Source organism: Amblyomma mixtum, chromosome 2, assembly GCF_055824585.1.
Source record: "Amblyomma mixtum isolate Tamu chromosome 2, ASM5582458v1, whole genome shotgun sequence".
In the NCBI taxonomy this organism is placed as follows: Eukaryota; Metazoa; Arthropoda; class Arachnida; order Ixodida; family Ixodidae; genus Amblyomma; species Amblyomma mixtum.
Window position 1 is genome coordinate 218,102,807 of NC_143013.1, and position 13,557 is coordinate 218,116,363.

General features: G+C 49.0%; 1 protein-coding gene across 1 annotated transcript; it reads left to right on the forward strand.

The window, feature by feature from the left end:
• Positions 1-8,888: 8,888 nt before the first annotated feature.
• On the forward strand, positions 8,889-11,932 carry LOC149362585 (organic cation transporter protein-like). The gene is made up of 2 exons (XM_089568338.1): positions 8,889-8,898; positions 10,053-11,932. Exons 1-2 carry the CDS (start codon positions 8,889-8,891, stop codon positions 11,930-11,932), a joined length of 1,890 nt encoding a protein of 629 aa, XP_089424464.1.
• The last annotated feature ends 1,625 nt before the right edge of the window (positions 11,933-13,557 follow it).

Genomic DNA, 13,557 nt, shown 5'->3' on the forward strand with positions numbered 1-13,557 from the left:
TTCGCAAGTTCGTGGTCAATGTAGCTTTCGCTACAACAGTTACAACTTAGCTTATAATATGAATACACTAAGAAGCGTAACGCAGTAGTCACCGGCAAAACTTGCACGAAATTTCACCCCTAAAACACAGCACCTTCAAGCGCTCGTCCCCATCCGCCCCTTTCTGAAATACTGATACTTTGAACTAGGGTGCCTCGATGCGTGGACGGCGGAGAGGGGGAGGGCGCGTCATGGCACCCTAATTTGGACGTCCTCGCCGCTCCCCTCTAACGAACGGAGCAGAGTGGAAGGAGGGGGAGAAAGATGCAGATAGGGAAATACAACAATGGGAAAACCGTGGGAGAAACTGGACAAACGACAAAGGATAAAAGAGGTGAGAGATTCCCCAAAACATAGTCGCGTCTCGAAGGGACACGTGTAACCAAAATCTCAACATTTACAGTGCGATACAAATCGAGAACGAAGCGGCTTTTCCCATTCAAAGGACCTCCTTCCAGAAAATGGCGTCAGCCGATTCTCATGACCCTGCTAGTGTAACAATGCAGGGAGCGGTGCCGGAGGGTGGCATAGCATGGAAGGAGGAGATTATCGCGAGAACGGTGCAATCCCCAACTGGAGGATGGTTACCATAGAAGCAGCAGGGTATGTATGGCGAGGGCATGGAAAATTACTAGAGCTAATCTTACCGGCTTATAGCGCATTAATAAGCAAAAGGTGGTCGGAATTAGCGGCGTTTCCGGCAGGTAAGGTCGATCTGGCGCATGCATGCAACATGACGCGCATGTAGCGCTGGTAGAAGCATATTTACAGGCATTTTTATGCACGCGACGAGCCAACTTGACACATATACAGCTACTTCGCTTTGCTCTTCTATTTGGCGCACGTTTAGCTACTTGGCTTCGCCTCTCTTTGCGAGTATATTTACCAACTTGCCTTCGGCCGGTTTGTTACAAGCACGTTTATGTATTTGGCTTAGCCTCTCTGTTTCGAACTCGTTTGACTAATCCGCTTCGCCGCTTTATTTGCCACCACCGCGGCGCGGATGGATTAGCCAGCACAATATGAAGTTCATGCCTTTCATCTCTGAATCCTACATATATGGGCATTAAAAGATCAAAAGGGAAAATGTCGGCACAAAGTGCTTCACATGTACCCACTGGTTAACCACTGCGAATTAAACTGCAACCAGTTCTGCGTGCGGTCTTTAGTAGTTTTGAGCTCAGCTTTGTCACTGTTTCAACCATCTGGATTGGAATATGTAACAGGGGATTACATATCTGAAGTCCATAACAAAAAAGCCGATCCAAGGACTTTGTTCGTAACGTGACGCCATGCTGCATGCTGGTAGATAATTATCTTGCAGCGTGCCTGTTGTAAGTGTTCCATCTAATTCTGGGCTATAATTGGAATACATGTTTCGGAATGCGATTTGTGTAATAAGGGATGGACTTATTATATGCACAGCATGTACCCACTTTGTCAGAAGTAACCGAGCAGCAGGTTTTTGCTTCTCAACTGTATAACAGGGCCTTTATGGCATTCCTCAGGACTGAAAGGTGTCAGAACTTGAGGACAAGTGTTCACCGTACTTTACACAGATTCACAGCTTAAGGGCTGCCATTAAGTGCTTCGCTACGCGGCTTAGAAACAAATCGCATGTGCCCGGTTACTTTTGACAAAGGGCAAGGTAAGAAAGCAAGAAGGCAAGAAGGTAGGCAAGAAGCAGGCCGGAGACCAGGCGGTAGGCGACTAGGACATCGGTTCTAGGAATAGCAGGGGAGAGTTAGTAGAGATCGCAGAGAGAAATAATTTACGGATCACGAATACCTTTTTCCGCAAACGGGAGAACGGGAACTGGACGTGGAATAGCCCCCATGGTGAGACTGAAAATGAAATAGACTTCATACTAGGCGCTCACCCTCGCATCGTGCAGGATTAGGAGGTTCTCGGAAAGGTGCGTTGCAGCGACCCCAGAATGCTAAGGTTTCGTATTCGCTTCGACTTGAAGAGGTAACGGAAGGAAATAGTGAAGCAGAAGGCCATTAACGAGTTAGCGGTAAAAGGGAAAGGAGAGGAATTCGGAATATCACTGCAGAACAGGTATTCGGCTTTAACTCCGAAAGAAAAGCGGTGAACAGGAAACTAGACATAGGTAAAAACCAGACGTATGCGTTCAGAGACAAAGAGGGTAGTATCATTAGCAATATGGATAAGATAGTTCAAGTAGCCGAAGAAATCTGCACAAATCTATACAGTAGCCAATGTAAAAAGAACGTTAATGAGAAAGGCAGTAGCGGACAGCAATGGGACGTCCCGCCAGTAAAGAAAGAGAAAGTGAAGAAAGCCTTAGGACCAATACAAACGGGAAAGCAGTCTGTGAGGATCAGATAACAACAGATCTGTTGAAGGACGGAGGGGAGACTGTTAGAAAAACTAGCCACCCTGTACACGCAATGCCTTGTGACCTCGAGCGCTCCAGAAGCTTGGAAGAACGCTGACATTATCTTAATTCATAAGAAAGGAGATGTCAAGGACCCGAAAAATTACAGGCCGATCAGATTACTGTCCGTTGCCTACAAAATATTCACCAAAGTAATCGCTAATAGAGTCAGGACAACCATAGACTTCAATCAACCAAATGACCAGGCAGGCTTTTGTAAAGGATACTCGACAATAGGCCATATTCACACTATCAATCACGTGCTAGAGAAATGTTCAGAATACAACCAGCCCCTATATGCAACCTTCATTGATTACGAGAAAGCATTTAACTCAGTGGAAACCTCAGCAGTCATGCAGGCATTACATAATCAGGATGTAGAAGAGTCTTATGTGAAAATACTGGAAGAGATGTATAACGACTACACAGCTACCATAGTTCTCCATAAAGTCAGGAATAAAATTCCGATAGGAAGGGTGTCAGGCAGGGAGACACGATTTCGCCAATGCTGCTTACCACTGGTTTACAGGCGGTGTTCGGAGGCCTGGACTGGAAACAGTTGGGGATAAGAGGTAATGGAGAATATCTAAGTAATCTACGATTCGCTGATGACATGGTAAGTAACTCAGGAGATGAACTGCAAAGCACGATGAATGAGTCCGACAGGTAGAGCAGAATGGTGGGACTACCCAAGTGCCACTCACAGTGGACTCTATATTATGTCCTTTAGGCTGCTACAAACAGCAGCTACGGGCAATGGTATCCATATTTGCCTATTGAGATGCTATTCCTGCTTTAGACAAGCTCTAAATTGCCTGAACACTTGATCATCTCGCTGTATATGCACAGAACTTGACTTTGGTCTCATCCAAAGAAGCCGTCATGCAGTGAACTATTGCGTTACTACCCTCTTCAATGAGCGCACTCTTTTCTAGCACCATTCCTCCATCTCTACTTCCCTCTTCCCTCGTAGCATGCCAGCGAATATTCACGCCGGCTAAAATCTTTGTTTTTAATTTAAAAGCTCTCTCTCTCTCTCTCTCTGGGTCTTAAAATTCATATGCAGAAAACCAAAGTAATGTTCAGCACTGTCGCAAGGGAACAGGAGTTCATAATTGGTATCGAGGTGTTGGAAGTCTTAAGGGGAAACGTCTACTTACGGCAGGTAGTGACCGCTGTTCCGGATCATGAGAGGGAAATAACTAGAGGAATAAGAATGGGGTGGAGCGCATAAGGCAAGTTCTCTCCGATCATGAATGACAGTTTACCAATATCCCCCAAGAGAAAAGTATACAACAGCTGTATCTTGCCAGTACGCACCTATGAAGCAGAAACGTGGAGGCTAACGAAAACGGTTCAGCTTAAGTTAAGGACAACGCAGTGAGATATGGAAAGAAAAATGAAAGCTGTAGCCTTAAGAGACAGGTAGAGGACAGAGTGGGTCAGGGATCGAACACGGGTTACTGACATCCTAGTCGAAATCAAGAGGACGAAATGGGCTTGGGCAGGGCAGGTAATGCGAAGGCAAGATAACCGTTGATCTCTTAAAGGTAACGGAGTGGATTCCAAGAGAAGGCAAATGTAGCAGGGGATGGCAGAAAGTTAGGTGGGCGGATGCGATTAAGAAATATACTTTAAGAGGGTTAACTGCGGAGCTAGTTGGTTTTCAGACATAATAAAGGATTTTTAGCGCAACGACACAACACAAGAAAGACAACACAGGCGCTTACTCCAACTGTTTAATCAAGCGTCAGCATACGAAATATATAGCCCTCCAAGCGCATGCGCACGCGTACAAGGCACCCAAATACACCATGCATCAATCTTATAACAGTAGGCGCGACAAAAATTTTTGCTCAGCTTGATACAGAAAAACAGAAGTGTCACTAACACAGCTCAGACCTGCATTTTTTATATGAAAGGCTTCCAGAACTTCACGAGCCTTCTGATGTTTACCTCTGCCCAAAATCCTCACCTCGCAGAACCGTGGTTTGCAATTGTTGCAAGCCCTACAGTGCTCAGCAAGTCGCTGGCCTTCATTATTTTGAATATCTTTTGCGTGTTCCCTAAGTCGGTCATTCACGCATCGTCCCGTCTGTCCAATATAGGATTTTTCGCAGGATAACGGAATTTCGTAGACCACGTTTGTGGCACACTTCCCGAAACGCTGGACATGCCTCTTCTGGCAGCCGATCGTTTGGCTTTCGCAAGTTATGCGACGGCTGAGCTGCGCAAGCCTGCGGGGGGGCAGAGAATGCTACCGGTACTTTAAACCGGTTCGCCACTTTCTTCAGGCCGTGACTTTGTGGATGTAAGGTACCACTACAGGGCCAGGCCTCTCATTTCTCGCCGATTCATTTCTGCAAGCGCCGGCCTTCATCTTTTTCAGGAGCGTTTCCGCCACAGGGAGCAGGACCGACTCAGGGAAGCCGGCTTCAACAAGCCTGTCCAATTGATTATTAAAACTAGCTTGCATCTCATGCACGCACGATTTCCGGAGCGAGGACTCCAAGCAGAGGGTTGCGATGCCCCTCTTCACAACCCTCATCGCAACCCTCTGCTTGGAGTCCTCGCTCCGGAAATCGTGCGTGCATGAGATGCAAGCTAGTTTTAATAATCACTTGGGCAGGCTTGTTGAAGCCGGCTTCCCTGAGTCGGTCCTGCTCTCTGTGGCGGAAACGCTCCTGAAGAAGATGAAGGCTGGCGCTTGCAGAAATGAACCGGCGGGAAATGAGAGGCCTGTAGTGGTACCTTACATCCACAAAGTCACGGCCTGAAGAAAGTGGCAAACCGGTTTAAAGTACCGGTTGCATTCTCTGCCCCCCGCAGGCTTGCGCAGCTCAGCCGTCGCATAACTTGCGAAAGCCAAAAGATCGGCTGCCAGAAGAGGCATGGCCAGCGTTTCGTGAAGTGTGCCACCAACGTGGTCTACGAAATTCCGTTATCCTGCGGAAAATTCTATATTGAACAGACGGGACGATGCGTGAATGACCGACTTAGGGAACACGCAAAAGATATTGAAAATAATGAAGGCCAGCGACTTGTTGAGCACTGTAGGGCTTGCAACAATTGCAAACCACGGTTCTGCGAGGTGAGGATTTTGGGCAGAGGTAAACATCAGACGGCTCGTGAAATTCTGGAAGCCTTTGAAATAAAAAATGCGGGTCTGAGCTGTGTTAGTGACACTTCTGTTTTTCTGTATCAAGCTGAGCAAAACTTTTTGTCGCGCCTACTGCGATAAGATTGATGCATGGTGTAGCTGGGTGCCTTGTACGCGTGCGCATGCGCTGGGAGGGCTGTATATTTCGTATGCTGACGCTTGATTTAACAGTTGGAGTAAGCGCCTATGTTGTCGTCTTTCTTTTGGGTCGTTCCGCTAAAAATCCTTTATTATGTCTGAGATTAAGAAGTTTGCGCGGTACAGTGGCGGCGGCTGGAAAAGGACAGGGTTAAATGGAGAGGCATGGGAGAGGCCCGACTATGGGCTGTTGATGATGGTGATCATGATGACATATCCTGAGGGCACTGCTCTTTGAATTGGACGTGGTAGAATTCTTTCGTCAAAATTAGAAAGCAGTTAAGCTGCTTAAAATGGCACGACAAGAATGTGATACACTGCTTTTGGCAGCGGTATCAATTGTAGAGAACGTTTCCGGGCTCCGCTTGGTAATAGTCATCACTGTCGACACCGAGCGTCCACAATCACGCGGCCATTCCATACTCACAGCAAGCGCCGTTCACAAACTTCGCCGTCAACAGGTAGTACTCGCAGAAAGAAACCGCCAAACCATTTCAAGCGCCTCCAAAGAAAATGAAGAAAACGTCCAGAAATTTCTGGAATGCATGGCATCCTGCGCACGTGCGCAGTAACAGCCAACGCAGGTATGAGTGAGTGAAGAAACTTTATTTCCGTCAGAAGAAGACCCGTGCCCCTCCGGGTCCGCACGCAGGCGTCCGGGGAGGGGCAGCGTCGCAGCTGGAAGACTAGCAACGGTATAGTCGCGCAGCTTCTGCTGCCAGGCGGGTAGCGTGTCGTTGTATGCTAAGGTCGGCACTTCTGAGTATGGTCTCCCATTCCTCTGCATTATTGATTCTGCCATATCCTGGGGCACTGGGGCATCTCCATAGTATGTGTTCGAGTGTAGCGGTATGCCCGCAGAACTCGCACACCTCCGCATCCTCCCTCGTGTCACCTCCTGTCCAGCTCCTCCAGAGCGGGGATGCGAAGTTTCTAGCTTGGAGTCTTCTCCAGTCATAGGCCTCAGCCGAGCTAAGCGATCTATCCGGAGGAGGATAGATCCTTTTGTTCTTTTTCTGAATGTCTGTGATGCTACTAAAGGTATAGGTTTCCTGTGTCCCTTCTTTTCTTGTCCCTTGTAGTTCGCGCTGTTCACATCATGAATAGGTTTCCTCTTTAGTGCTGAATTCGTATGAGGTGTCCACGGCTCCCCGGGGTAAAGAGGAGCGGGCGAGCCTGTGGGCAGCCTCGTTTCCAACCAGACCCGAGTGGGCTGGGGTCCAGATAATTAGAATATTGTGGGCTGGTATAAAGTCTTTTAGATATTTAGCCGCCATTTCGTGGATGCGTCCCTTACTGTAATTTCTAATTGCGGTTTTGTAGTCGCTTACTACGTATTTGGTACCTGGCTGAGTTAGAGCGATCGCTATTGCAACCTCCTCCGCCACAAGGGGTTTTAAGTCAAGGTGTCTTACAAAGCGTAACGTTCTGCCTGAGTCCCCGACGGCTACGGAGACGGTGTCTCCTAGCGTGCCTACCGCGGCATCAGTGTAGGCCACGGTTCCCTGTGGCATCTTGCCTAGCTTAGCAGCCAGCTGTGCGACCCTGCTTTTCCTTCTGCCTTTGTCGTGGATGGGATGCATGTTTCTAGGTATGGGAGCGATAATAAGATGCTCTCTTATTTCTCTTCCCAGATCTGTTCTGGTGTTCACTGTGCTATCTACGGTTGCCCATTTCGCTAGCTCTAGGTATTTCCTTCCTGCGGGTGTGGATGTTAGCCTTTCGATTTGCGATGTTCTAACCGCTTCAGTCAGTTCTCTCCAATTGTTATGCAGGCCCATTTTCTCCAGTATATCATTGGACGTGGAAATGGGCAGCCCTAGCGCTCGTTTGACAGATTTTCTGATGATTGTGTCTAACGTCTTTTCTTCGGTTTTGTTTATTTTCAGGAATGGGGTTGCGTAGCATATCCTGCTAACGATTAAGGCCTGCGTGAGTCTTAGTTTGCTGGGCTCTGAGAGTCCTTCCCCCCTTCTAGATACCTTTCTGAAGGCTCTGACGACAAGTTAAGCTTGCGCTTTGAGCTTGTCTAGCGTACTTTTGTTTTTCCCTTTTCTGTTAATATACATGCCTAGTATTCTTATTTCCTCGACAATTGTCAGAAAAATGACAGCATTGAGATCATAAATCAGCCAACGCGGGAGGGCTGGGAGGCGGCCCTGTCCAGCTCGGACCTCGAGGAACAACGAGCCCTCGTCGCCAGAGCACGGGCAGCGGCTTTCACCAACGGCGTCCCGGACTAGGGACCCGATCAGCCGTCCCTTCAACTAAGGCTTTAATACACGTTTTCATCATCATCGACAATTGGTATCGTTCTATTTTCAAGTGTAACCTCGATTGCCGGTATCCTTTGACTGCGCTTGCTCATTGCTACAAATAGCTCCGACTTTTGCGGAGAGCAGCTGAGACCCACGCATTTCGCATGCTCGTTAATGATATCCGCTGCCTTCCGTAGCTTTTCTTTCATTTCTGATTCGCCTCCTTTGTTTAGCCAGACATTTATATCATCTGCGTAGAGGCTGATGTTTAAGCCTTCTACCTCTCTAAGCTTGCGGGGAAGGTCCCTCATTACCAGATTAAAGAGAAATGGGGAGAGTACAGCCCCTTGTGGGGTTCCTCTGCATCCCATGGGGAACTGATCGGATGTGATGCCCTGAAAGGTAATGATAGCAGTCCTGTCCCTTAGGAACGATCGGATGTAGTTATAGGTGTTTTTTCCTACAGCTATCTCATTTAGCCCATCAAGGATGGCGTCATGGCTGACATTGTCAAAGGCTTTCTTAAGATCTATACCTAAGATCGCCTTCAGGTTGCCGAGGTCCAGCTGATCTACTATATCTCCATAGAGTCTTAGCATTGTATCTTGGGTGGTGAGCCCAGGCCGAAATCCGACCATTTCAACTGGCCAGAGGCCGTTATCCTCCATGTATTTGGTCAGTCTGGTCAGGATGACCTTCTCAAGCAGTTTCCCTACACATGATGTTAGTGAGATCGGCCTGAGGTTCTCCAAGCTCGGAGGTTTGCCCTGCTTGTGTATAAGCGTGATCTTGGCCTTCTTCCACTCCTCGGGGACAGCGCCTGCTTTCCACACTTGGTTGAGATACCTAGTGAGGCTGTTTATGGATTCTTCATCCAGATTTCTCAGGTATGATGCAACCAGGTATGATGCAACCGCCAGCCGCACCGTGGAACACAAGCCGTGTTGCTAACAAAACGGAATGTCGTTCTATGAACGCCGCAAGCATGTGGTAGGCCAGAGCAACAACTGTGCGGCAGGTCGAAGACAGGATTGACGCTCTCCGGACGCTGATCAGAAACACGTTCTATGAACGCCGCAAGCATGTGGTAGGCCAGAGCAACAACTGTGCGGCAGGTCGAAGACAGGATTGACGCTCTCCGGACGCTGATCAGAAACACGCTGCACGGAAATATTATCGTGGTAGCAGCATTAAAAACAAATGCAGTAGTTCCAGAAACGCAGTTGCGCAAGGGCGTGACTTCCATTTATTTTTTATTGTATACGCATGGAGAATCTGTGGCATCCAAAGTCACCTTGCTGCTTCGTGTGGCTACTGAAACGTTACTAATTCTAGGCATGTAACTAAAGCACTACTCCATGAGTTATTGCTTTACAAACAGGGCGTGGTAATTTCTCAAAATCAGCCATAACCCCTTCCACTTCCGCACGAATCGCCGGCCGTGGGTCCACACCGCTGCCGTCTCTTTTAATACGTCTCGACTGAATGAACTGAAATTTTTGGCCAAAAAGTGCTCAGAGTTGTTGTAGTTGTTGTCCTCAAGAAGAGAATGGCGCGTGCCCACTGGGGGGGATTGGCCAAAAGACAGCCGGTAACTGATAAGTGCTCAAAGCGTTAAAAAATGAAATAAAAAATTAAAAGCCTAGTAATAAAAACGACAAGAAGAACATTAATATTAGTAATGTGTAAACAAATAAAAAGGAATTCATATTTGTTCATTTAAATAAACTCATCAAACCCGGTGAGATTAGTGACTGAAAGCGGGAACGGGGCTAAACATGCCGTGTTTAGGATACATTGGTTACAGATGAATTTTGAACACCAGAACGAGTTTAGGATTTCAGCCGTTTTGTGCCTGAAAGGAAAGTTTGAATGGCGGAGTTCAGCCTCTAAATTCATGCTACGTCTTTCGCTTCTTCCTTCAAATGATTAGAAAGAAGAGGAGAATGAAGAGATAGGAAAAAGAAAAGAGAGGCTCGTGTTCGTGTATCGCGTGCACTCGTGCGTTCGCTCGGAACCAGCACCAGCACCCGCGCCCGGGCTCCGTACCTCTGAGAGAACCCTGAACACGACGACCTGCGGGTCCACGCACTGGTTTCCTTCCACCTGGACTGCATCGCGTTAAAGGTGGTTGCGATGGCGCCGGACAAGCACGCGGAGCCCAGCAAAGAGCCTAGCAAAAGCAAGGCCGCCGATTCAACATGGCGATCACTGGGCAGTGGTTCCTTTTACCAGGTCAGCGATTTGGATCGGGAAGAGGCTCAGCAGGGCACCAACGCCATCGGGCACGGCGACTTCCAGCGGCTCATCTTCGGCTTCGCCATCGTGGCCCAGATGGTCCTGATCTGCCACACCAACGCCCTGGCACTCATCACCAACCCAGTGGACCACTGGTGCAAGCCGCCACTAGAGTTCGCCAACTTGCCAACTGCGCTCTGGAAGAACGTCGGTATCCCGGTCGACGAAGTGGGCCGCTACAGCCAGTGCCGAATGTACGTCCGGCCCGGAGGCGGCCCCAACGACACGGAGACAACCCCGTGCAACTCTTGGGACTACGATCCGGATCAAGAGCTGAGAAGTGCCCGAAGCTTCTGGAACCTCGTGTGCCATCGTACCTGGCTTCTGTACCTCGGCAAAGGCGTCTTCATGAGTGGTGCGCTAATCGTGGTCCCCTTCATGGGATATCTCGCCGACACCGAGGGCCGCAAGCCAGTCATCGTGGGTGCATCTTTTGTTCTCTTGCTGTCTGCTATTGCCAGCTGCTTCAGCGAGGCCTTCCCGGTCTACCTGGCGCTAAAATTTGTCAACTCCGCCTGTGCCAGCACCGTACACATTGTCACCGTGATCCTCCTCTTCGAAGTGGCGCCGCAGGAGTACCGCACGTTCTACACGGGCTTCGGTAGCTCCGTGGGTGTTTTCTTTGGCGAGCTGCTGTTCGTCGTTGTCACCGCCGTCCGGCTTGAGTGGTTCCTGCTCCAGATCCTCGTCCTGGCGCCCACGCTCCTGCTCCTCTCGGCCACGTTCGCCGTGCACGAGTCCCCTCTATGGCTGCTCACAATGTCCAAATTGAAGGATGCGGAGGAAGTCATCTACGCGGCGGCCAAGATGAACGGCGTGTCTCGCATCCGGGCGAAGCATGCTGTCGAGCGCATCGTGTTCGAGATGAACAAGGCGAATGTGCCCTTCGCACCAGTGGGGCCTTCCGCACTTCTGGGCCCCGGGTCGCTGCGCGCAAGAGCGGCCGCCGTCTTCGCCACTGCGTTTGCCATCATGCTCGCGTACTACTCTGTGACGTGGAACCGTAAGCTCGGCGGCAGCCTCCTGGTGAGGATCATCTCGACCGTCCTCCTGCTGCCCACCTACCTGGCCATGTACCTCGCTCTCAACACGCTGGGTCGCCTGCAGCTCATGCTCGTTCTATTCGCGATGCTCGGTGGGGCCTCGGCAATGTTCGGTATCGTCACCTACGCCGAGCCTTCCGAGTTGTCCTACGCGCTGGGGATCGCGGCCAAGTGCGTGGCGAGCGCTCTGGTTCCGACGAACTACCTTTTTATGGCCGAGATGTTCTCCAGCTCTGTGCGCAGCGCCGTCATATGCGGTGCTTATACCTGCGGCCGTATTGGTGCCGTGTTTGCCTCGGCGCTGTCTCTGTTACAGCACGCTGGGCGTGAGGACGTCGCGTTCGCGGTCGTGGCCGTGATCGTCTTCGCGGGTCTGCCGGTGCTGCTGAGCCTCCCCGAGACGAGTGTCGGACATTCTGCCACGTTTTCGGCGGGGTCCGACGCCAAGGAAGCCAGGGACCTCCTGGACATGATGCAGAACACGCTCCAGCCGCGGAGAACAAGAAGGAAGCGCCGCCAGAAGCCCACCAATGCCCCGGAAGAGAAGCGCAAGGCGAAAAAGCAGGACAGTCGTGTGCGCTCATCCCGGATGTGACATATGGCTTATATGTAAGTTCTCGGTGAACTTGCCGATAAAAGATTCCGGGACAGGTACTACTTATGTAAATAGAAACAATTTAAAAGGTTTAAAAATTGATGCTAGCAAAAAAGCATGGGTGGGTTTCCGGTTTACGGGTAATTAACGTAAGGCATACATATAGGTTAGCACGTGTGAGTTGAGTGCAACGGCTGAGTGCTCAGCACAAGACTTGCAAAATATCATGGTGCACCTATTGTTCATCTAATGTAAAGTTTTTTCGCCCTGAGCAGCCTTCCCTGCATGCTCGCAATAGCCATGCTCCATTTTTGTGATGGTCGTGTGCGGAACGCACGTGGTGTGAAATGTTCTTGCGGCAAACACCTTGTCAAGGAACCTTTCTGGCTTTGTCAGATGTTGGTTTTAAATCAGCATGACACCGGTGCTCTAATATAAGCGTCTGGACTGCAGTAGCTTTTGGGTTTCTGTGCTCATCGACTGTACATTTGCTTTATCGAATTAGTGATGCGTCTTGTACTCAGCCGCCCAAGTTTCCATCTTCGAACTGAAAATCTAGGCACTAGTGAGTGGATGCTTGGTTTTGCTTGCCAGTTTCGTAGTGTGGTTAACTGCTTTGGTTGGCAGAGCGTCATTGTGTAAGAAATATAAGCTGTAGTTTACGCTTCTTCCCATCAGTTCGCGTCATATTTTGGTTGCGGAGTGCGGGGATGTAAACAGCACTGGAGTGCAGAAAGAGGTCGCGTTTGGTCCTATAGTGTTCAGGAAGGTGAGCGGCGAGGCAGTGTAAGCCGATCTTGGCACATCACTATGCGTGTTGCTTTGTAAGGATGAAAGAGCAGCAATTGCCATTCACCGCGGTGTGTCGTATCGGCTGTGTATTCCAACACCAGAAGTAATAAAAATACACTTGAATTACGGCGCCTGCACTTTGCTTGCGCGCTGGCAGTGTCACGTAAATAGCATCCTGAAGGACGTCCAAAAATACGTCACGTACAATTTCTCCCCAGGCAATAGCGTACGGGAAGTTGTTTGCAAACGCAATTTTTTCCTCACGTCGTAAGATTGCACCATTACAATATATCCTGTAGATCCTTTAGGACGCTTGCAATTTCGTGCGAATAATATTCAAGAACTTCCCCCTTTGGTTTTATTTCTGTATCAGCGCAGGACAATTTTTTTAAGCAACATTTTGCTACGCATCTGCAAGTTAGACCATTCCTATAAATAGCTTCCTATCAGAATGCTACAATATTCCACAGTGTCCTTATAAAGTGATGCCCAAGAAAGGTAGACATGCGACCATCTGTTTTCATCTAGTGGTCTCCCAACTGAAAACTTTGTTTATTCGGATTTGGCCTCTGTCATGTTTGTCACTCGGAGTTTACGAAGAAATGTGCTGCTACTCGAGCGTAACTAAAAATTACTGGCTTTAATACACGCTTTTGGGCAATGAAATACGGTAAAGCTATATTATGTGTCTATATTTTCAGAATGTTGAACACTGTTTATTAATTTATTCATTAGATACTTGTATCGCCTTTGCAGGCATTACACCTGGGGGTGGTTAGGGAACTGCGCAGGGACGAGACACAAGGAACATTCAAAGATTACACACGGGCGCT